General features: G+C 40.0%; 2 protein-coding genes across 2 annotated transcripts; both read right to left on the bottom strand.

Annotated features, from left to right (window-relative positions):
- Window positions 1–5,780: 5,780 nt before the first annotated feature.
- Window positions 5,781–6,663, bottom strand: LOC138907538 (uncharacterized). Its single transcript, XM_070198136.1, has 2 exons — window positions 6,543–6,663; window positions 5,781–6,307 (listed from the first exon to the last, which is right to left on the bottom strand). Exons 1-2 carry the CDS (start codon window positions 6,661–6,663, stop codon window positions 5,781–5,783), a joined length of 648 nt encoding a protein of 215 aa, XP_070054237.1.
- Window positions 6,664–7,291: 628 nt separating this feature from the next.
- On the bottom strand, window positions 7,292–7,924 carry LOC138907537 (uncharacterized). The gene has a single exon (XM_070198135.1). It carries the CDS (start codon window positions 7,922–7,924, stop codon window positions 7,292–7,294), a length of 633 nt encoding a protein of 210 aa, XP_070054236.1.
- Between the last annotated feature and the right edge of the window lie 16,388 nt (window positions 7,925–24,312).

Genomic DNA, 24,312 nt, shown 5'->3' with positions numbered 1-24,312 from the left:
GTGGAAGATTAGCTAATTAATTATCATTGTTGGATAAGCTTAACCCCCCTCCCCTCCCCTAACGTGGCAGCCCAAGTAATGACTCTTAGTCATTAAAATATGTGGCATATTAGGGGCCTTTAGGCCAAAGCTTAGTCATCCTAACTGGGTCCCACACTTAAAGGTTAAAGATAACCTCTCTAATTCACAAAATGGAATGCTCACATCTACTAATTTAAGAAAGAAAGCTTCCGCAAAGATGACAATTTGTAATAGCAATGTGATTGCTTCAACATTTCATATGAAGACTACTTAATACTATAACAACATGGTATTTGCGATTCTAAGGGAGTATTGTGAAATCTTTCTCAAAAATATCATACGAATTGTTCCCTATTTCGATCTCGCCATTACGTGTTTCGTCACGATTGGCGTGTGTTAGAAGGATTATCAAGAGAATCGGTTCAGGTATGTTAAGACTATCCCTTCTTTCCTTTTGGCATGATCCATACGATATAAGCGAAACGAGTAAATGCACAACTTTCATAAATAACTCTATTCATAAAAATACTAGAGGTACCTACGTTCTTGATTCCCCACGTGTCTTATTATTCTATCATATGTTAATGGGTCTCAGAAAATATGTAAGTTGATAAAGTTTATTTCATGATATTAATTCGAGGCATAATGGTCTTATGACGTTCCGAGATATTTTATTGACGTACTTCTCATGCATTGCATTCATTTATACATGTACATTGACCCATGACCAGATGGCATTATATACACGTGTATATATATGTATATGGGATATGAGAAAAGGTTATGGTGTTATATACGCACCACCACCTGATCAGCTGGTATACATTATTGATTTTGCCCATAGTGGCCGAGATGATATGATGGGATGCCCTCAGAGGCTTGATGATGTTATGTATACCTATGCATGGTATGACATTTATACGCATATGCATGGCATTGTAAATATTAATGATTCACAGAGTTATTCAGACTTACATGCTAAGTCTTTTACTCCATGTTTCTCTCATGTCTATTATTTACTGATTTTCATTCCTTACATGCTCGGTACATTATTTGTATTGATATCCCTTTTGCCTGGGGACGCTGCATTTCATGCCCGCAGGTCCCGATGGACAGGTTGAGAGTCCTCCAAGTAGGCAATCAATTCAGCGGAAGGTGTTGGTGCGCTTTATTTTCTCCGAAGTTGCTTATTTGGTCAGTATGATTATGACATGTATTGATTGGTATGGCGGGTTCTGTCCCGACCTTTATGATATTTATGTACTCTTAGAGGCTTGTAGACAGATGTAATTTATACGGATACTTGTATGGACTTGTCGGCCTATGTTTTGCGTATATAAAGGATCATCTCAGCCTTATAAGCCCGTACGTCATATGTATAAGTCGGTATATCATATTGGGTCGTCCAATGTCGAGTGTTCCCTCATGCTTTATTCTACTTATCTCACGACAGCCTTTCTGGCTCATTTACCTATAATAGTAAGATACAAAAGATGCATTACGTTGGTACTCGATTGAGTACGGTACCGGGTGCCCGTCACGGCCCATCGGTTTGGGTCGTGACAAAATGCTACCGGGTGGTAGACATTTATTTCATCTTTATGAGCACCATTCTTTCCGGTAACAACTGGAATAGTTGTCTTCGGTTTTAGCTATCATCTGCCTTCAACTCCACGTGCCACGCACTTATGCAATCACTTAACATAGCATATTATACCCTATACAAATAGTCCCCCTGCTTTCCGGCGACATAACTTTGTGTCACCGAGAAGTTGGTAGAAACACTTTTTTGGCAGAAATTTCACTGACCCCCTCTGAAAAGATTCTGACGGTTGATTAGACCCACGTCTCTCCGCATTTAATGCCCCGAACACGCATCATCCCACGATTCAGCATAACGTTTGCCGGCTATCGAAGTAATTATGGCCACGAATTTAGCCACCTAAACCTTTACTTATACGCATCAACCTCCTTTATTCACACCCCATAATTCTCCAAACTTTCTCAAACTCTCTTCATTCAACTTGTACTCTGTTCTTCAACCTTTATTTAATTCTCTTCATAAGAGAAAAGCTTTACCTTCTTCTCTAGCATAGAATGGCTTCTTCTTCAAAAAATCTCAGTTCCTCAAAGAACAAAAGCAAAGCCGATGAATCCGCTCCTCATACAGTGAGCGCCATTATTCCCAAAAGTCTCATCACAACTAAAGACTTCGAAGAGAAATTTCCTTATGCTAACCCTCGTACATGGGCCATTGGTAGATATCCTTCTTCCATCCATCCTTCTAGTATTACTGTTGTGAAGGAAGATTGTCATTGCCAGGATTTAGACATTATCGCTCCTTATCTGACGGAGCGGGAAACGTTACCCAAGAAGGGTTTTACGTACTTATATACGTATATCTTCACTTTGGGGACGTTTTCTCTGAGTGGAGAGCTTGACTACATTATTTTGGAGTTCGGCCTCCGCTACCAGGTATATTTGGCATAGGTGAGTCCCTACATGTGGAGGATGATTGCTTTCATTCGGCACCTGTGCCAAGAAATGAGGGAGGCGCTAACCCTAGCTCACGTGATGAACCTTTATTCCCTCAAGATCTTTTGTGGGGGATGATTTACTTCAGCAAATGAGGCCACCATGCACTGCTATCCAGCGAGGATAATGATAACGATCGTGGGTGGATAGAATAGTTTGTTTCTATTTCCATCGGTGACATCATCCCGGCCTCGGCTCCGTCTTTCCCGGAATTGTAGAACTGCACTCGTACGTATATAGTTTGCTTCTGCTTCTGTTATTATTGACTTTTCTTTGTTTACCTGTCTCAGTGACTCGATGGGTTCCCCTAGGGTAGAGGGCTTGGACCAATGGTTTCAGAAAATTTTGGACGTTACTATGCCCGAAACCCGCACGTGGAAATGGTTATCCCTGAAATTTGGATGGAAGGCCAAAAATCATGGTAAGTTGAACTCATCTTGTGTTTACCTTTTCTTATAAGAAATTTGTCTGATCCTTCTCTTCTGTTGAATATAGGTCTACTCCAGGGCTCAGTTGTCGTCCCTAAAGAGGACAATTTGGTCGATCCTGTTGATGCGGCGAGGCTACTATAGAAGGCTTTTTCACACACAGGCGTCTCTAGGACTGCTTCTGGTGTGAGTGCTTCTTCTCGGAGTCCCCGGGCGGAGAAAAAGCAACCAAAAAGAAGGCGTTCCTCCGTGGTCGTGGGAAAGAATAAAAGGGAGAAGAATGCTTCCCCCGAGTAATCTCTGAAAGTTGGTGATGATGGAGAAGACAGCGAGGAGGGGGCTTCTCTACATAGAAGATGATGACCTTCCTCAACTCCGTAGACTGCTCAATCTGTTGAGTTAGTTACACCAACCGAGGATGATCCCTCGGCTCTCTGGGGGGAGTTTGAAATGGTGGAAAATATCAACTCTCATTTTAGGATCCCAGTCGCTGCGCCCGATATTTTGGGGTTGATTACCGAGTCCCTGCCATCTTCGGTTGATGAGAAACCAACAACCAGCACTGCATTTGCCGCAACTGCTTCTCACACTTCAACGCCATCAGCTTCATCTCCTTCTTCACCAACTCTTCCACCAACAACTGCTACATCATCTCCACCGGTCGCATCTGTCCAAGAAGAGGATGTTTCTCTCCCCCAGTCCCCGGTTCATGGGAATTTGGGGCAAAATTATGCTGCCCTCTCAGAAGTTCCGCAAAGGAGGAGGAGCGTTACTATCTCGGTCTCTACCGGATGCAATTTTCTATCCCGGCCGGTGGAACTTGCTAACTATTTGAAGCCTTTAGCTTCAAAAATATATTGGGAAATGATAGAGGATCTCTCGGTAGAGTGCTTGTTGAACAATGCGCACAACACTGCAGTGGTACACTCTTCATTTAGTAATATCTTAAGTTCGCCTTTCTTGTTTCGTAGGCCATTTTCCTTGCTTTTGAGGGCCTCTAGAGGTTTATTCGGAAAAAAGAATAACTTACCTCCGGGCGGGATCAACTTTTGGTCGGGAAGTGAAGTTTGTTACCGAATTGAAGATTATCTAGCAATTCATTAGTGGAGTACTCGAAGGTGCAAAACTTCCAGTGTTCAAATTTGCATTCTTCATATTCGAACACTGGGGGGCGGATGATATGAGGATACGATAATAATGACTGCCACACCGACCAGAATATGAAAACCGAAAACAAAGTTGTATCATCGGGACCGGGGACTGCGCGGCCAGCCCCGTAGAAACAAGTTGTACAAGTTAGCCATAAGAAATGGCAATTTCTTTTTAGCATAACGAATGCTTATGTACTTTTCGAAAATGGAAGGAATAAAGTAAAGTCATTTAATTTCTATCTTGTTTCTTGTCTGAACGATGAATTGATTTTTTCATTTGAAAGTTAAACAAGTACTTCAAATGGTAGTGCCGTAATAAACACGAGACACCCTCTTCAAGAGCACCTTAAACATAATAGGGCCCTTTCTTATAAAAACCCTCACGATAAAGGTCGATTTTGGAAGAATTTGTACCCGAAATCAAAATGCTTTCAGGGGAAAATACACCCAAAGCTTTGCATAATTAGACGGAAATAGTAAAACATGCACAAAACACTTAAGCAAGAAAGAACGCAAAGATTAAAACTTGCATAAATGTTCAAAAAAAATGACGCAGAAATACTCATGCAATACTTGAGAAAAAGATGTTTTTATTCACAATAAATGTGCCAAATCGGCACAGGTACAAAAGTTGGGATAACAAATGAAAAGTTAAACTACAGCACCTCCGGAACCTAGAGGAAGAGAAGTATCTGTGCCCCCAAGGGAAGTGGGTAGATCCGTCCCTGGCTTAATACCTTGACCCTTATGATTTTAGCCTTCAATATATTCGCCCTCCGGTTCCTCTTCAGTTCTCGAGGATTCGGAACCGGAACCAGAAGTACCGGAAGCGTCAGGCCCTGCCGGGAGACCCTTTTTAGCAGCTGACTCCAGCTCAAGGGCTTTAGCGATTTTGGCATCAAAGTCAATGACACCCGCTTTAGCCTCTTCCAAGGTATTTCTCCTCATGATGTACATAACATATGTTTTTTCAACAACGAGGGAAACCGCTCGACGCTTGTGTTCTTCTTTAAGTAGGTCAACCTCGGCAGAAAGGTTTTCCCGAGCGGATCTAATAAACTTGAGGCTAACATCGAGTTCACGGACAGTAGAGCTAAAAAGTCTATTATGCTTAATGGTCTTCTTATATTTCTCCTCCAATTGGGCATATTTCACCCCGGTAACAGCATGCTCTTCCATTTTGGAGTTGAAGGCTCCCTCCAAATTGGTCAATCTTTCAGCGGAGCGCAACCTCGCAATCGGATGCAGCAAGAACGACACTATGGACTTCAGCCTATTTGGCCCTAGCATCTTCAAATTGAACCCTCAGTGGGGTGATCTTTTAGTTAAGGGTCGCCACTTCTTGCTCGCTTTGCTATAAATGAGCCTCCAACAAGACTATCTAACAATCCCCTAGTGGTTTGCACCTGTGAATTTTCCAGTGAAAATTTTGCTACCGAGGCAAAGATTATCTAACCGCCCCGGAGTGGTTCTTTGCTTGTGTACCTTGCTATTAAAAGGTCTTATTGCTGCTATTGAAACTTTCTCGGTTGTATGCTTTCCGTTGCTACCTCATTAAAAACCTTGCGAGAAAAACCCAACTGGGACAAAAACTGGATGAAGGGAAAAAGAGTGCAGCACATACTTTCAGTACAGGTCATGTTCATCAGCTATAATATCTCTTGAGGTGCGCCTCATTCCAGTTGCTTGGCAACTTTTCTCCATCTTGATTCTCCAACTCATATGAACCTTTCCGTGTGATAGTTAAAACCCGACAGGGGCCTTCCCATGTTAGATCTAGCTTCCCTGCGTTGAGTTCCCGGGTGTTTTGAGTTACTTTCCTTATAACCAAGTCTCCCACTTTGAAATAACAGAGGTTGGTTCTTTGATTATAATATCTTTCTATTCTATGCTTTTGGGCTACCATATGCTCCAAGTCCCTACGCTCATCGAGTAGCTCCAAGTTGACTAACATTGCTTCGTTTTTTGCCTCTTCACTTGCCTGGAAATATCTCAAGGTAAGCTCCCCTACTTCCACCGGGTTTAAGGCTTCTGCTCTGTACACAAGGGAGAAAGGATTTTCTCTTGTGCTCGATTTGGCCGTTGTTCGGTACGCCCATAGCACTCCAGGAAGTTCCTCGGGCCATTTACCTCTAGCTACTTCCAATCTCTTTTTGAGATTTTGTATAATCCCTGTAGGGGGGAATAGATATAGGATGCGTGTCTGGCATCACATCAATCCCAAATTCAATCTCCATGTCTGGTGGGATCCCAGAGAGTTCATCCGGAAAGACTCCCAGAAATTCATTCACAACAGGCACGGACTCAAGTGTAGGTGCCTCAGCATCAGTGTCCGTAACCTGGACCAAATGGTAAATACACCCCTTGTTGATCATTTTCGTGGCCTTAAGTTAAGAAATAAACCTACCTTCCAGCACTACATCATCACCCTTCCACTCAATAACTGGCTCATTTGGAAATTCGAACTTAACAACCCTGGTTCCGCAATCAAGCTTGGCAAAACAACAATAAAGCCAGCCCATCCCCATTATTACATCGAAAATCGACCATTCCCAATTCAATGAGATCGGCCATGGTGTATCGACCATGCAACGTGACAACACAATCCCCATAAACCCGCACGACCAAAATAGACTCACCAACCGGAGTAGATACAGAGAACGACTCATAAAGTTGTTCCGGTTCTATCCCAAATTTCATAGCAACATAAGGAGTGACATATGAAAAAAGTGGAACTTGGATCAATAAGAGCATACACATCATGATATTGGATAGTCAATAAACCTGTGACAATATCTGGAGAAGCCTCGGAATTCCGGCGACCCCTCATAGCATCGTAACGGCTGGATCCTCCCAAACTCTGTGCTCCACCCCTAGTTGCACCATGCCCTGCGGGTGTTGGATTGCCTCAAGCTGGAGGAGGTGATGTGGATGCAGTAGCTGCAGAACTGGCGGTTGTGACGTGCCCCTGCCCGCACCCTGGCAGGACGAACGATAATCCCTCTGAATGTGACCCCTCAATCCGCACTCGTACCATATGGGTAAGTCCATGTAGCATATTCCCAAGTGCATCTTTCCACACCTACGACATGGGGACCTTCGTTGTTGCTGGAATCTACCACCATGCTGACCCTGCTTGTAGGAGCCCCTGTTGCTCTAACTGGGCCTGAAACAGCTCCACTGCTGCTGATCGGGCCCTGATGATGGTGCACTAACCGAAGACTGAGCAGAGGACTGAGATGGCCCTGATGACCTTCCCCTGAATGCTGACCTGCCGCCACTAGAAGAACCACCAAAGTTGCCCGCAGACCGGGCCTTATTACTACCATCGCACTCCATTATGTTCCTCAATATGTGGGTCTCTGTGGCTTGAGCGAATTCCACCATCTTTCCATAGTTCAAATCGGAATTCAAGGCAGCAGTTGTGGCCTTATTAATTACAAAGGGATTTAGGCCTTGCACAAACCGGCGCACTCTAGCCTCCATAGTGGGCAATATGTAAATAGCATACTTGGACAGGTGCGCGAATCTCATATGGTATTTCCACACACTCAGAGTACCTTGCCTTAGTTTTTTAAACTGAGCGGCATGGGTTGCCTTAGTCTCGGCAGGCAAGATATGATCAATGAAGGCATCGGCAAACTCACCCCACCTCGCCGGAGGGCTCCCCTCCTCACGGGACTCCTCCCACAGCTCATACCAAGAATATGCCACCTCTTTCAGACGGTAGGAGGCTAACTCCACTGCCTCTATCTTAGTAGCACGCATAACTTGGAGAGTCTTGTGCATCTCATCAATGAAGTCCCGAGGGTCCTCATCTAGGTTAGTACCCGTGAACACTGGAGGATCCAACTGGAGAAACCTGTTCACCCTGGAACTAGCAGAATCTCCTGGCTGACTAGAAGAAGTGGGTGCAACATTTGATCTCTAGGCCTGGGAAGCCACTATTTGAGCGAAAATCTATATGGCTCCCCTAAGATCCCCATCAGAAACACCGAAATTGGAAGCTGGAGGTGGAGGTGGAACTGGTATATCAGTTGGAGGGACCGTTACACCCTTAGTAGGCGTAGGGGTAGGTACGGCCTGATCAGTTATAGTAGAATTAGGGAGTGTAGTAATTGTAGGAATATTCTCACTCCTTGGGTGCTCACCCGCATCATTAAATATAGAATCAACTTCCACTCCTGGGGTGACATTGGCTCTTTGGCCAGTTCTTGCCTTCTTCTTAGGTGCCATATACTGAAAGTTAGAGCAAAGTACTAGTAAAAGGAGGAACAATCTTACAATCAGCTTCATCGCACGATCGAGAACATGAAAGAAGGGTATTATTCCTAGATGCCCAAGCAGCATCCTATTTAGATATGTGGTCGACAACACACCGATACGAAGGACTCTACTAGACACAGCTCTGAGATATCCTAGGACACTTTAAAACCTTAGGCTCTGATACCAAGTTTGTCACGCTCTAAACTCGGGGAGCGTGACCGACGCTCAACCGAGTGAACCCTGTTACACCCCATGCTTTCTTTCGTGAAAGTACTCTATAAGTAAATTGATGAAAGCTCGGAAATGAGATGTTACATCCCACATTTTCGTACGTTAAAGTTTCATCGTAAGTTAATCAATGTAAGCTCGGGAATGAGATTATTTTGAGATTATAAGTATTATTCTATTTCAAGGAAGTGATAAGTAAATTCATGAAGGTGAGCGGGTAAGTGAATCGAAGAAAATGAATTTCGTCGAAGTTTGACATTTTGAGATAAAATACGGCCCAAGCTATTATACCCCGTATTTATGGACTAGTGCCATACAAGGTACCACATGACCATGATAGTATGATGTATAAAGTGCGTTAAAAGTGAGTAGTATTTTAAGTAATTTGAGATAATTCCTAATTATGTTGGAAATTGGGTAGTCAATGAATTTTGGTGGGAGATTAGCTAATTAATTAAGCATCTTTGGATAAGCCTTGGACCTCAACGTGGCAGCCAAGAAGGTCTTGATCAAGCCCAAGTAATGACTAAAAAGAATCTCTCTAATTCACAAAATGAAATGCACACACCTACTAAGTGATGGAAGAAAGCTTTAGCAAAGATCATATTTTGCAATAGCAACGTGGTTTGCTTCAACATTTCATACGAAGACTACTAAATACTATAGCAACGTGGGATTTGTGATTCTAAGAATGTACGGTGCAATCTTTCTCAAGAATATCATATGAATTTTTCCCTACTTCGATCTTGTCGTCACGTGTTTTGTCGCGATTGTCGTGTGTTAGAGGGATTGTCAAGAGAACCGGCTCAGGTATGTTAAGGCTATCACTTCTTTCATTTTGGCATGATCCATACGTTACAAATGAAACGAGCAAATGCACAACTTTCTTAAATGACTCTATTCATAAAAGTACTAGAAGTGCCTACGTTCTTGATTCCCCATGTGTCCTATTATTCTATCATCTGTTCATGGGTCTCAAAAAATACGTAAGTTGATACAATTTATTTTATGATATTAATCAAAGGCATATTGATCTTGTGACATTCTGAGAAATCGTATTAACATATTTCATATGTATTTTATGTATTTATACATGTATATTTACCCATGACCAGATGGCGTTATATACGCGTATATTATATGTATATGGGATATGGGAAAATGTTACGACATTATATATGCACCACCACCTGATCAGCTGGTATACGTTGATGATTTGCCCACAGTGGCCGAGATGATATGATAGGATGCCCTCAGAGGCATGATAATGTTATGTATGCATATACCTATGCATGGTATGATATTTACATGCATATGCATGACATTATCAATATGAAATGATTCACATAGCTATTCAGACTTACATGTTGAATCTTTTACTCCATGTTTCTCTCATGTCTTTTATTTACAGATTTTCATTCCTTACATACTCGATACATTATTTGTACTGACGTCCCTTTTGCCTGGGGACACTGTGTTTCATGCCCGTAGGTCCCGATAGATAGGTTAAGAGTCCTCCAAGAAGGATATCAGCTCAGCGGAAGGTGTTGGTGTGCTCCATTTGCTCCGGAGTTGCTTATTTGGTCAGTATAATTAGGACATGTATTGATTGGTATGGTGGGGCTCTGTCCCGATCTTTATGATATTTATGTACTCTTAGAGGCTTGTAGACAAATATCATATATACAGATACTTGTATGGCCTTGTCGGCCTATGTTTTGAGTATATAAAGGATCATGTCAGCCTTATAAGCCCGTACGTCATATGTATAAGTCGGTATATCATGTTGGGTCATCTTATATCTAGTATTCCCTCATGCTTTATTCTAGTTATCTCAGGACAGACTTTCCGCCTCATTTACCTATGATAGTATGGTACAAAATATACGTTACGTTGGTACTCGATTGAGTAAGGTACTGGGTACCCATCGCGGCCCATCGGTTTGGGTCGTGACAAAAGTGGTATCATAACAGTTCTGTCCTAGGGAGTCTACAAGTCGTGTCTAGTATAGTCTTATTTATGGGTATGTTGTGCACCACACTTATAAGCAAGAGGCTATAGGGAATTTAGGACTATCACTCTTTCTTCTTACTCTAGATCGTGTGGTAGAGCTCACTTATAAGAATTTAGACTCCTAAATTCTATTTTATTCATAATAAGACGATACATACATCCAAAAGACACCTGGTAAGAGATTGACTATGGCCGTGGTAGAGTTGGGTCAGAGGAACTCGATTTTTGCATGATGCTTATGATGAGTAAATGTGAGGTCTTCAGCAGATCATGTGTGTACTAAGACATGTAAGCATCTTGATAAGGAGCCTTAAGGCAAGAATATCTATCCACCCATATGGTGAAAAGCAATGAGAGATTCAGAAGGTAGATAAAATTTTCAACAAGTAAAAGAAGCAAGGTGAAGAAGGATACGAGATACCCAGCTAGCGAAGATTATCATTATTCACCCTTCATGAAGAGAGATATAAGTCTTTTGAGTTACCTTCAACAATAATAGATGTATGTACCATCGGCCACACCAATCTCAGTTATGCCCTATAGGATCTAACATATATGATTTAAGAGAAGGACAGGATATCAGGATCCGACTGGGGTTAGAGTAACCCAAAATGGTGGATGGATTGTTTGCGTTAGTTGACATTTCCGAAGGATATTGCAAATGTGCTAATAGATCTCTTTATGAGACACCCAGATGGTGCACTCTAACATAGTACAACTAGATATGAGTATTACAAAGATAGGCACTAGAAGCCTGGAAGGGATAAATATTACCTTAGTATGGCTCGCGTCCCTAGTAGAGAGAGAATGTTAGGCAACCCGAAGAGCCAGTGGATGGAGCAAGGGGAGCTAAAAGCAAAATAATGTCTTATTAAAATTTTCAGAATAAAGTGATAGATAGAAATATTAGCAGGGAAATAAGAAGAGAGATAATGAAGCATTATGAGTAAGATGTGATACGTGGATGACAACGGTAGATAAAAATAATGACAGTATTACAGAGTTTATATTCAAGGGAAGGAAAAGATGAGAGGTGACAGGCCTTGATACAACAAAAGAGGATAGGCCATAAAGTCATATCCTCATTTCGAGAAATAAGTTCGTGACTCCAACGCGACTACCTGTCACGCCCCAAAAATCGAGGAGCGCGACCGGCGCTCAACCGAGTGAACCCGACTGAGCAAGCCTGTTAGATTTCATTCTACCCAAATTCAATCATGAATAAAGAGGAGATGTAATCTGTTAATCAAATACTGAAGAGATTTCATTAACCGCTTCCATTTCATTCCCATTAACTACATCATTCAATATTTCCAAAATAGTACTAGTTTATAAATTTAAGGAAAAACATGTTGCCAAATGCCAACAGTTCTAGTCCAATTCCCAACATTAAATACCACCCACAACCTGTCTACGGAGCCTCTAAGTACAACTGAAGAGTAATATGGAAATGCCGGCAACAAGGCCCTGGCTATACCTCAACCACAAAGTACACGAGAAACAATAGATACATGACCCCGAAATGAAGTAGGGCTCACCAAATCAGCTGAAAGGAGTGTACTGCTATCACTGATCAATGCCACCTACTGTAGAACCACCTGCATCCATTAAAGATGCAGTGTCCCCGGCAAAAGGGACGTTAGTACTGTCGAATAGCACTAGTATGTATAGCTAGAAATCCTCTTTCAAAACAGAATGCCCATATGATCTATACATGGAACACATAATATAATGTAATTGAAACAACCTGTACAGAATGCCCAGAATGCGTTTCATAGACCGTCCACAAGATTTCATATCACCATGGATTTCATAACACAATGTCCCTATGAGTTCATAGACCGTCCATAGGATTTCATATCACAATGGATTTCCTAACACAATGTACCTATGCGTTCATAGACCGTCCACAGGATTTCATATCACAATGTAGCTATGCGTTCATAGACCGTCCATAGGATTTCATAACACAATGTACTTCATAACACAATGTACCTATGCGTTTCATAGACCGTCCACAAAATTTCATAACAAAATATACCTATGCGTTTCATAGACCATCCATAGGGTTTCATAACACAATATACCTATGCGTTTCAAAGACTGTCCATAGGGTTTCATAACACATTGGAAACAAATGTACAAATACGTACATCTCATAACCTTTCAAACCACATATCATCTAATACGTACTTTCAACCACTTACAACATTATTATTTCATTGGCTTTCTTGGCCATACATATGATTCTTTATTCATGGCGCAATGGACATATTTCATATTCCACACTTATCAACAAGTAAAATATTCTGGAAATCACAACTTTAAATTCATTAGAAATGAAGGCTTTTAAACACAATCGGTTTCTTTCCAATAATTGGAGTAAAATGATTGGCAATCGAAGTACAAGTTAAGACCATACACAATTTCCACTCACGAATATGTAAGAACGTAAAACACATTGAAAATTACTTACAAAGCATAGCATTAGCCAAAACAGCCACATATGGGTATCACTTGAGCTCATAAACTTTTAGCCGATTATATTGTCGAAGTCAATTTTGGAATAGTTGAGTCAAAGCTCATTTCATAATCTTTCTCGCATTATTTCATTTCATTGGCACCATTGGTCACAAGTATAACTTTCACTATTGGCACGTTGGCCACACTTTATATTCCAAATCAAGACTTTAGGTACACATATGAGCAATTAAGTGTCTTAAGAATATTGAGATTTTCTCACACAACTTGGCATACTAGCTTTCATTTGAAATACGATTCAAGACACCACATTTTAATACACAACCCATACTTTGAAACTCACGGAAACATTATGGAATTCAATTCCAAGAGAGAAAGTTTAGCCAACATACCTCATTTGAGCTTTCCTTAAATGACTACAATGTTCCGGAAATTCTAACAATCCCAATCTATTTGAGACATAACAAAATTGAACCATAATTAGGAAGATATTCATATTCTCAGCTCATTTGAGCATTTTATCAAACACTAAGTGTGGATTAAGGTTTCAAGATCTTTTTATGGAAGATTCCATCATCCCACAACCCAATCTTTACCATGCTTAGTTCAACAATCTTTCTACACCCCTTGATATCACATGCATGTAAACTAATCAACTCTCATGCCCAAATATTATCTTGCTAAATACCCATTTTCAGATGATTTCGAAATTAGGGTTTAGGGTGTAGAATCTTACCTCTAGGATGAAGACCTAGTGAGCTTTCCCTCTTAATCTTCCAAAACTTGAGCAAGAATTGAAGAACAATATTGGAGCACACCTTCTCACTCTAGGGCACCCTCTCTCACTCTAAAATGTCAGATAATTGCTCAAAAATGACCCAAAGAGTGTATTTAACGAAATAGGGTCGGGTTTTAAAAATCCAAAAATGAAGCTTCGGAACAGGTTATGCGGTCGCATATGCGACCGCATAATGGTTATGTGGACCGTATATCGGTCGTATAATTAGTGTCCAAAATGACCAAAAATCTGCTTGAGTCTACGGTCACTATGCGGTCCGCATAACAGCTATGTGGTCGCATAGTACACCGCATAACAGTTATGGGGTCGCATAGTCGACCGCATAATTGCCTCCAATGGACCCAATTAACTGTCTCACTCTGCGGCGATTATGCGGTCCGCAAAGTGATTCTGCGGTCACATAATGGACCGCAGAAATGCACTTTTTTGCCAAAAATTTTCCTTTACTTTCTCGTGCATTGTTCAACCCAAAAGGTCCGGCACGTAAGCCTAGTCCGGCACCATGAAACATTATTTTCTTTGCAAATTTTACCGGGCTTTACACTTAAGTTCTTCAAAATTTTCTGGGGTGTTACACTACCAGAAGGAAACGTTAGACCCCAAAGTAATAGAAATTAGTATGGGCTGGTGAACAAAATAAACTAAACATGAATTAGGGATTGAGTGATTTAATAATAGTCGGTATCATGGAAATTTCAGAGATTGCATTCCAACGATAATAGAATGGATGACAGAAGAATACCCTTTAAAGGTCATTCAGCAAGACGCTTCCCTAAAGCAAACAATGTGAGCAAAGTTAAGCTTAAGGGAATATATGTGCCATTTATACTATGTGACACCCTCATACGTAAGGAATTTTGTTATCCTTGGCACAGAAGGATTACCGCAAGGCGAGTAAGGGTCATCGGTGGTATGAAAAGATGCCAAAGATGAAGAGGTAAAACATCTATAGGTAGATCGTCATTGCTCTAAATCTTAGTACTCCCCTAAAAGGAGGAATATGGAGTGATGTGGCATTAAGTCAGAATGAAGTGGTTTTAGTAACTATGAATAGAAAAGGGAGAATGCGATAAAAATGAGAAAGGGATGAGATTGCACACATTTAAATCCTATCGATATGCAACGATTCCATAACATTGTGCAAACACGACGTCAAGGAGAGGAAGTAAGGGTTACTGCTCGAGATGTTATTGATATATAAGGAGCCAGTGCGATACGTAATTTAAGACATAGGAAATAACCCAAAAACGATTACGCGGAATGTTGATATGAGAATGGGCCAACGAATAGTTAGCAGTTGATTTAGGAAGAGGCTAGTTATAGCTAGACAAAAGGATACAAACAAATCAATAGATTGTGCAAGATAAACATAGTGAACCCCAACATGGGGAATTCAGTCTCGTAGGTATGACATCGTGATCCTTGAGAAATATTCAGATAGAAGTTGGGGTAGTTAAAGGTACCGTATGAGTGTTACAGAAATAAAAGAGAGTGCTACTGGGAAGACAGTCAAAATATCAGTTCGGAAGTAACCCTAGAAGCACAAGGGCATGAAGGTAAGTAACTATGGATAATTATAGGCAAGGAAGGACATCAAAAAAACAAATTTCGTCGAGTATACGATGTAATAACCTCGCAGCTTTATAAGAGTTAGATGGTCCTTCCTAAGTACTACAATGAAAGACTAGCTGAGGAAATAAGGAAGAAGGCTTCAACTTAAACATAGTAACTTGAAGAGGAAATGATCTTGTAACAACAGTCTCACAACGACAATGCATGCACTCCATAAGAAAGTGGCAGCTATCGTGGCTAATGAATGGGAAGAAAAAAAATCATAAGGTGATATTCAAGATCATATGGGTTGTATGGAATTCCAATATGTGTGGGCACTAAGATAAGCCAAATATTCGTGCAACAAGTGATAAAACGATCAGGAAAAGTAATTGCTTACATTTAAAGAAAATTGAGAAGGAACGAAAGGAATTATTCGATCAACGATCCAGAGTTAGTTACATTATGAGTGCACTTAAGATTTTGGAGTATTATCCATGCAACATATATGTTGACAATCATACAAGCCATAGCAGACTTCGATATAAGTTAAAAGAAAGAATTGAGTCCAGGTCATAGACAAAGGATTGAATTATTCGAAGATTGTATCATGGATATTCCATAGCACCCATGAAAGGCTAAAGTAATAACTAATACCAGGAGTCATAGATCGAAAGATATCTTAAGCCTGCATAAAGGCTGATCAAATGGAAGAGGAAACTAAAGATTTATATCAACTAAGTATATCAGCAGTCTGATTATTGGACCCAAAAAATTATAGAAATCGTGATTGAAAACATTGCAGAATCACTCTTAGTATTAGAGGTACAAGAGTACAACAACCATATTCTATAAAGAGTACCAGCCTCATAAGAAGTCAGTATGAAGCTCCCACCGGATTGTGAATGCACTTGAGGTGCAAGTATTATAATAGAGCTTCAAGTTGTAGATGTGAATTATACCTATGTGGAAGGGAGGTTATGAAAGAGATAGAAGATGGGAGGCGATATTTTAAGGTAAATAAGGTAAAGGTGAACAACGTACGAGATACTCAAGTGTAGAAGGTTGTGAATAGTCCATACTTTAGATAGAAGGCTAGAAGAGCTGGTATTCAGTATCTAGGAACGATAGCAGCGTCGTTAGTGGCATATCTTCCAGCCTATGGTTTCTAGGTATCGAGAGGTCTAGCTAAGAGAGTAAAGAAGAATTTGAGATGATTTGATGTTCCAGAATAACATAATGAAATCTATGGTGCATGCAAGTTTAAGGAAGGTTGCGAGTAGTATAAATGGATATGTGTAGATCGCAAGCTAAAGTATGGTAGAGTGACAAGGTTTTAGGAAGACATGAGTAAGGATAAGGAAAGGCAAGTGAGAAGGTGACGAGAATGGATAAGTCCTCGGGATTAAGCCCATGAAAACAAGTGAGCAAATGGTTTATCTATGTTATAAAAAGCTCAGTATAGCCTGAATGAACTCAAAGGAGTCTAAGACTAATAGCATTTAGAAGAGATGGAATGTTGCCTGAAAATACAATAAGGTTGAGACATGGGAGTAGAATAGAGAAAGAATGATGTTTGGGCCTTCGATTGAGTAATGATTTGAAGAAAAAAAAGGATTTCATGGACGGCACGGGATTAGAATACCCCCCCCCCCCATAAGATGAATCAGGTTGGGATTTTATGAAATACGGTTATCGAATTATAGTATCGCCCCTAGGTGGATTAGGCAAGTCACTTCAAATATTCCCCGATGAGACGTAAACCCTAGTGACAATGTATTACGTAAGAGGTTTCAAGTTATCAGTAGTAGATTGCAGATCAACATTGAGGTGAATCAATAATGGATGGATAAAAGTTACAAAGTATGAGATGAGAATAGGCCATCATTCTTAAGATGAATAGTAATGAAGAAGCATTAAAGGACTTAGATTTATACATATAGGATAAGCAACGAGAGTAACCTGGAGTTTGGTAGCAGACCTCAATAACGCTGAATCGAAATAAGAGTAAAGTCATGTGGAAAGATAACCGAGTCTATGAAATAAGATATAGCAATATTCGTATGTTCGACAAAGTACCGTGCGAAGAACTTCAGTATACCTATAGATTCCCAGAGGGACATCTTGTCAAGCTCTATATATGTTTACAAAGTGAGGCCTAGAGATTGGCTAAAAGCTGGATGGAAGAGTCGCATAGGCATACATACACGGAAAAAGACGTATAGGCTGCATGACAAAATGTAGCAAAAGTTACGAGATTGGAAGAATTCCGACCACAGGTCGTGGTGTGAGAAAGAGGCCTAAAGGTGGGAATGCCCTGGCCCTTGGATATATTCACAGAACAGTTGCCTAAATGGCAAGGAGAGTATTAAAGTATTCGCAAGAGCTGTGTGTTAGGAGAATTATAAAGTGCATCAGTCATCATTCGAGGACGAATGTTCCAAAAGGGGGAATGATGTTACAGCCCATGTTTTCGTACGTGAAAGTACGCCATAAGTAAATTGATGAAAGCTCGGAAATGAGATGTTACATCCCGCATTTTCGTACGTTAAAGTTTCATCATAAGTTAATCAACGTAAGCTCGTGAATGATATTATTTTGAGATTATAAGTATTATGCTATTTCAAGCAAGTGATAAGTAAATTCATGAAGGTGAGAGGGTAAGCGAATCGAAAAAAATGAGTTTCGTCGAAGTTTGACATTTTGAGATAAAATACGGTCCAAACTATAACACCCCGTATTTATGGACTAGTGCCATACATGGTACCACATGACCATGATAGTATGATGTATGAAGTGTGTTAAAAGTGATTAATATTGTAAGTAATTATAGATAATTCCTAATTAATTTGGTAATTGGGTAGTTAATGATTTTTAGTGGGATTTTAGCTAATTAATTAAACATCTTTAGATAAGCCTTGGACCTCAATGTGGCAGCCGAAGACGGTCTTGATCAAGCCCAAGTAATGACTCTTAGTTCATTAAAATAAGTGACATAATTCGGGGCCTTTAGGCAAAGCTTAGCCACAAAAGTTGGGCCCACACCCAAAGGCTAAAAAGAATCTCTCTAGTTCACAAAATGAAATGCACACACCTACTAAGTCACAGAAGAAAGCTTCAGCAAAGATCATATTTTGCAAAAGCAACGTGATTTGCTTCAACATTTCATACGAAGACTACTTAATACTATACCAGTGTGGGATTTGCGATTCTAAGGAAGTACGGTGCAATCGTTCTCAAGATTATCATACGGATTTTTTCCTACTTCGATCTTGTCGTCACGTGTTTTGTCGCGATTGTCATGTGTTAGAGGGATTGTCAAGTGAACCGGCTCAGGTATGTTAAGGCTATCCCTTCTTTCCTTTTGCATGATCCATACGTTATAAACTAAACGAGCAAATGCACAACTTTCGTAAATAACTCTATTCATAGAAATACTAGAAGTGCCTACGTTCTTGATTCCCCATGTTTACATTTATTCTATCATTTGTTCATGGGTCTCAGAAAATACGTAAGTTGATACAGTTCATTTCATGAAATTAATCAAAGGCATATTGATCTTGTGACATTCTGAGAAATCTTATTAACGTATTTCATGTGCATTTCATTCATTTATGCATGTATATTGACTAATGATCAAATGGCGTTATACACACGTAAATTATATGTATATGGGATATAGGAAAAGGTTACGGCATTATATATGCACCACCACCTGATCAGCTGGTATACATTGATGATTTGCCCACAGTGGCTGAGATGATATGATGGGATGCCCTCAGAGGCTTGATGATGTTATGTACGCATATACCTGTGCATGGTATGACATTTATACGCGTATGCATGACATAATAAATATGAAATGATTCTGTCACGATCGAAACCAATGGGCCACGACAGGCACCCGATACCTTACTCAACCGACTACCAACATAACGTATCTTTCTTATTACATCATCATATACACGTGACATACGGGCCTAATAGGCCAACATCGTCATTTATAAACTTCACACATAGGCCGACAAGGCTGTACAATCTTTCACGTACGCGAAAAATGTCTACAAGAATCTGAGAATACATAAATGTCATAAAGGTCGGGACAGGACCCCACCATACTAACCAGTACATGTCCTAATCATACTGACCACATAAGCAACTCCGGATCAAATGGAGTGCACCAACATCTTCCGCTGAGCTGATCGCCTACTTGGAGGACTCTCGACATGTCTATAGAGACCTGCAGGCATGTAACGCAGCGTCCCCAGGCAAAAGGGACGTCAGTACAAATAATGTACCAAGTATATAAGGAATGAAAATCAGTAAATAATAGATATGAGAGAAACATGGAGTAAAAGACTCGACATGTACGTCTGCATAGCTTTGTGAATCATTTCATTTTTATAATGTCACGCATATGCGTATAAATTTCATACCATGCATTGGTATATGCGTTCATAACATCATCAAGCCTCTGAGGGCATCCCATCATATCATTTCGGCCACTGTGGGCAAATCATCAACGTACACCAGCTGATCAGGTGGTGGTGCGTATATAACGCCATAACCTTTTTCCATATCCCATATACATATAATATACGCGTATATAACACCCTCTGGTCATGGGTCAATGTACATGTATAAATGCATGAAATGCATAAGAAATACGTTAATAAGATTGTCTCGGAATGTCATAAAAATAATATGTCTGTCGGATCAATTTTATCAAATACGTATTTTTCTGAGACTCATGAAAAGAAGATATAATAATAATTCACATGGGGAATCAAGAATATAGACACCCCTAATATTTCTATAAATAGAGTCATTAATGAAAATTGTACATTTGCTCGTTTCGTTTGTATCGTATTGATCATGCCAAAAAGAAAGAACGGATAGCCTTAACATACCTGGAGTAGGGAAAAATCCGTATGATATTCTTGGGAAAGATTGTACCGTGCTCTCTTAGAATCACAAAATCCAGTTACGATTACACAGTATAATTTCGCATGAGTTCCTTTACTAACCAAGAACTCCCGTTGCTGTTGTAATATGAAGTCTCCTATAAAATTCTAAATCTCCTCCAAATTGAATTTTTTGATATTCAAGACAAAGTGTAGGGTGACTAACACAAAGTCCACTTCTTACGTGTTTGTATGGAATGATTAGGATATTGTCCAAGTGTCTTCTTAATTCAATGGTCTAAAGGATTAGTCACTTAGTTTGAGGGCGGCTGCCGCCTAATGAAATTAAATCCTTATCCAATATACCCTTAATTAATTAAGTAATATCCCATTACTCAATAATTAGCCAATTACCTACATAATAAAGAATTATCTCCAATTACTTAAAATACTACTCTCTTTTAACATACTTTATGTACCCTACTTATCGTGGTTATAGGGTACCTTTTTATGGCACTAGTCCATAAATACCGGGTATTATAGCTCGGATCGTATTATATCCCAAATTGACCACCTTCGACGAAACTCATTTTCTTTAATTCGTTTACCTTTTATCCTTTACGGCACTTACTTATCGCTTGTTATAAATAGCATAAATACGTTAACCTCAAGATAATCTCATCCCCGAACCTACGTCGATTAACTTACAATGAAACTTTAATGTACGAAAATGCGGGATGTAATATCTCATTTCTGAGCTTTCATCAATTTACTTATGGCGTACTTTCACGTATGAAAATATGGGGTGTAACATCATTCCCCCCTTTGGAATATTCGTCCTCGAATGTTGACTGATGCACTTATTATTCTCATAACCCATAGCTCTTGCGAATACTTTAGTGCTCCTCTTGCCATCTAGGCAACTTTTTAGTGAATGAATCCCAAAGGCCAGGGCATTCCCCCTTTAGGCCTCTTTCTCACACCACGACTCGTGGTCGGAATCCTTCCAATCTTGTAACTGCTGCTACCTTTTATCATGCAACCTGTACGACTCTGACTTTGTCAGTACGCCTATGCGACTCTTCTCTCCTTTTTCGTTCCTCCAGCTTTTAGCCAATCTCTAGGCCTCACTTTGTAAACATATACAGAGCTTAATAAGATGTCCCTCTGGGCATCTATAGGTACACTGAAGTTCTTCGCTCGGTACTTTGTCAAACTTACGAATATTGTTATATCTTATTTCATAGACCCGATTATCCATTCGGATAACTTTACTGCATCTAGGCAGGTCATACTATACCATAACTCTTACTTCGATTTATCGTTACTGAGGTCTGCTACCGAACTCCAGGTTACTTTTGTTGCTTATCCCATATGTATATATCTAAGTCCTTTAATGCTTCCTAATTACTGTTCATCTTAATAATGACGGCCTAATCTCATCTCATACTTTGTGACTTTTGTCCATCCATTGTGGATTCACCTCAATATTGATCTACAATATACCACTGATAACTTGAAATTCTTTACGTAATACCTTGCCACTAGGGCTTACGTGCATCGAGGAATATTTGAAGTGATTTTCCTAATCCACTTAGCGGCGATACTGTACTTCAATAACCGTATGTTATAGCATCCTAATGTGATTCACTTACGTGGGTATTTTAATCCCGTAGAATTCATGAAATCCTCTTCAAATCATTACTCAATTGAAGGCCCAAACGCCATTCTTTATATATCACAATTACACCCTCATTGTACTATCAGGGCAGTATTCCATCTCTTCTAAATGCCATCAGTCTTAGACTCATCTGAGTTCATTCAGGCTATACTGAGCTTTGTATAATTTAGAGAAACCATCAGCTCTCTTATTCTCATGGGCTTAATCCTAAGGACTGTATCCATTCTCATCACCTTCTCACTCTCCCTTTTTTATCCTTACTCCTGTCTTCCTAAAACCTTGTCGCTTTATCATACTTTAGCTTGCGACCTACACATATTCAATTATACTATTCGCAACCTTCCTTCAACTTGCTCGCACCACAGATTTCCTTATGTGATTTTGGAACATCAAGCGAGACATCACATCGTCTCTAACTCTTCTTTACTCTCTTGGCTAGATCTCTCGGTATCTAAAAACCATAGACTGGAAGATATGCTACTGACGATGCCGCTATCATTCTTGGATACTGAATCCCTGCGTTTCTAGCCTTTTATCCAAAGTATGGACTATTCACAACCTTCTGCATCTGAGTATCTCGTACGCTGTTCACCTTTACCTTACTTACCTTAAAATCTCGCATCACATCTTCTATCTCCTTCATGACCTCCCTTCCACATAGGTATAATTCACATCCATGACTTGAAGCTCTATTATATTACTTGCACCTCTGGTGCATACACAATCCGGTGGGAGCTTCATACTGACTTCTTATGAGGCTGGTATTCTTCTAACTGGCTTTATCGTAGAGCCATCATAGAATATGGCTGTTGTACTATCTCTCTTGTACCTCTGATCTTAAGAGTGATCCTGCAATGTTCCCAATCACGAGGTCTATAATTTTCTAGGTCCAATAATGAGACTCCTGATTTACTTCATTGTTGTAACTCTTTAGTTTCCTCTCTCTTCTGATCAGCCTTTATGTAGGCTTAAGCTATCTTCTGATTTGTGGCTCTTGGTATCACTTATTAATTTAGCCCTTCATGGACGCTATGAAATATACATGATACAATCTTCTAATAATTCAATCCCTTATCTATGAACTGGGCTCAATTCTTTCTTTTAACTTATACCAGAGTCTTCTACGGCTGTATGATTGTCAACATATATGCTGCATGGATAATACTCTGCAATCATAAGTGTGTTTATAACGTAACTAACTCTGGATCATTGATCGAATAATTCCTATCGTTCTTTCTCATCTTTCTTTAAACGTAAGTTATTACTTTTCCTGGTCTTTCTGTTCCCTTGTTGCGTGCATACTTAGCTTATCTTAGTGCCTCCACACATATTGGAATTCCATACAACCTATATGATCTTGAATATCACATTTTGATTCTTTTCTTCTTCCCGTTTGATAGCCACGATATGTGCAACTTTCTTATGGAGTGCATACAATGTTGTTGTGAGACTGTTGTTATAAGACCATTTCTTTTTTTGGTAACTGTGCTTAGGTTGAAGTCTTCTCCCTTATTTCCTCAGCTAGTCTTTCATGGTAGTGCTTAGGGAGGACCCTCTAGTTCTTGTAAAGTTGTGAGCTTATTATATTGTATACCCGAAGAAGTTTTCGATGTTCTTACTCGCCTGTAAATATCTGTAGTTACATACCTCTGTGCACTTGTGCTCGTGCTGTTGCTTCTGAACTGAAGTTTTGACTATCTTCCTAGCGGCATTCTCTTTTATTTTCGTAATACTGATACGATACCTTTAACTACGCCAACTCCTATCTGAATATTTCTCAAGGGTTCCGATGTCATATCTGCGAGACTCCTATCTGACAGATCTACCTTGAGTCTCTGGACAGGGGACCAATAGCAAAATCTCGATCAACCAGAGTCAGTATCAAAATCTGCACAGAAACTGCAAAGTGCAGCATCAGTACAACCGACCCCATATACTGGTAAGTGTCGAGCCTAACCTCGACGAAGTAGTAATGAGGCTAAGGCAAGGCACCTACAATAAACCTGTACAATTTAACAGTGTATACGCAAATAATAGGAATGAAGAACTAAACAGGAAATGTCGGGAGGGGAGACATGGGAAGAACATACTAGGGAATACAAGATAAAGAACTACAACAGAATGATAACCGGAACAGTCAATATACCATGAATCAATAGGAATAGTGAATGCAGTAAGGAAAAATGCATGGCATCACCCTTCGTTCTTTTACTCTCAATCTCACCATAAAATTAATAGAAACGGCACAGCATCA

Source organism: Nicotiana tomentosiformis, chromosome 3 (assembly GCF_000390325.3).
Source record: "Nicotiana tomentosiformis chromosome 3, ASM39032v3, whole genome shotgun sequence".
Taxonomy (NCBI): Eukaryota; Viridiplantae; Streptophyta; class Magnoliopsida; order Solanales; family Solanaceae; genus Nicotiana; species Nicotiana tomentosiformis.
This window is presented reverse-complemented; position numbering and strand designations above follow the sequence as displayed.

Coding starts and splice junctions, on each gene's coding strand:
- LOC138907538 (XM_070198136.1), bottom strand. CDS start 6,663: ATGGGGATGGGCTGGCTTTATTGTTGTTTTGCCAAGCTTGATTGCGGA. Junction 6,308..6,542: donor TGATGATGTAGTGCTGGAAG/GTAGGTTTATTT, acceptor TCCCCCCTACAG/GGATTATACAAAATCTCAAA.
- LOC138907537 (XM_070198135.1), bottom strand. CDS start 7,924: ATGCACAAGACTCTCCAAGTTATGCGTGCTACTAAGATAGAGGCAGTG.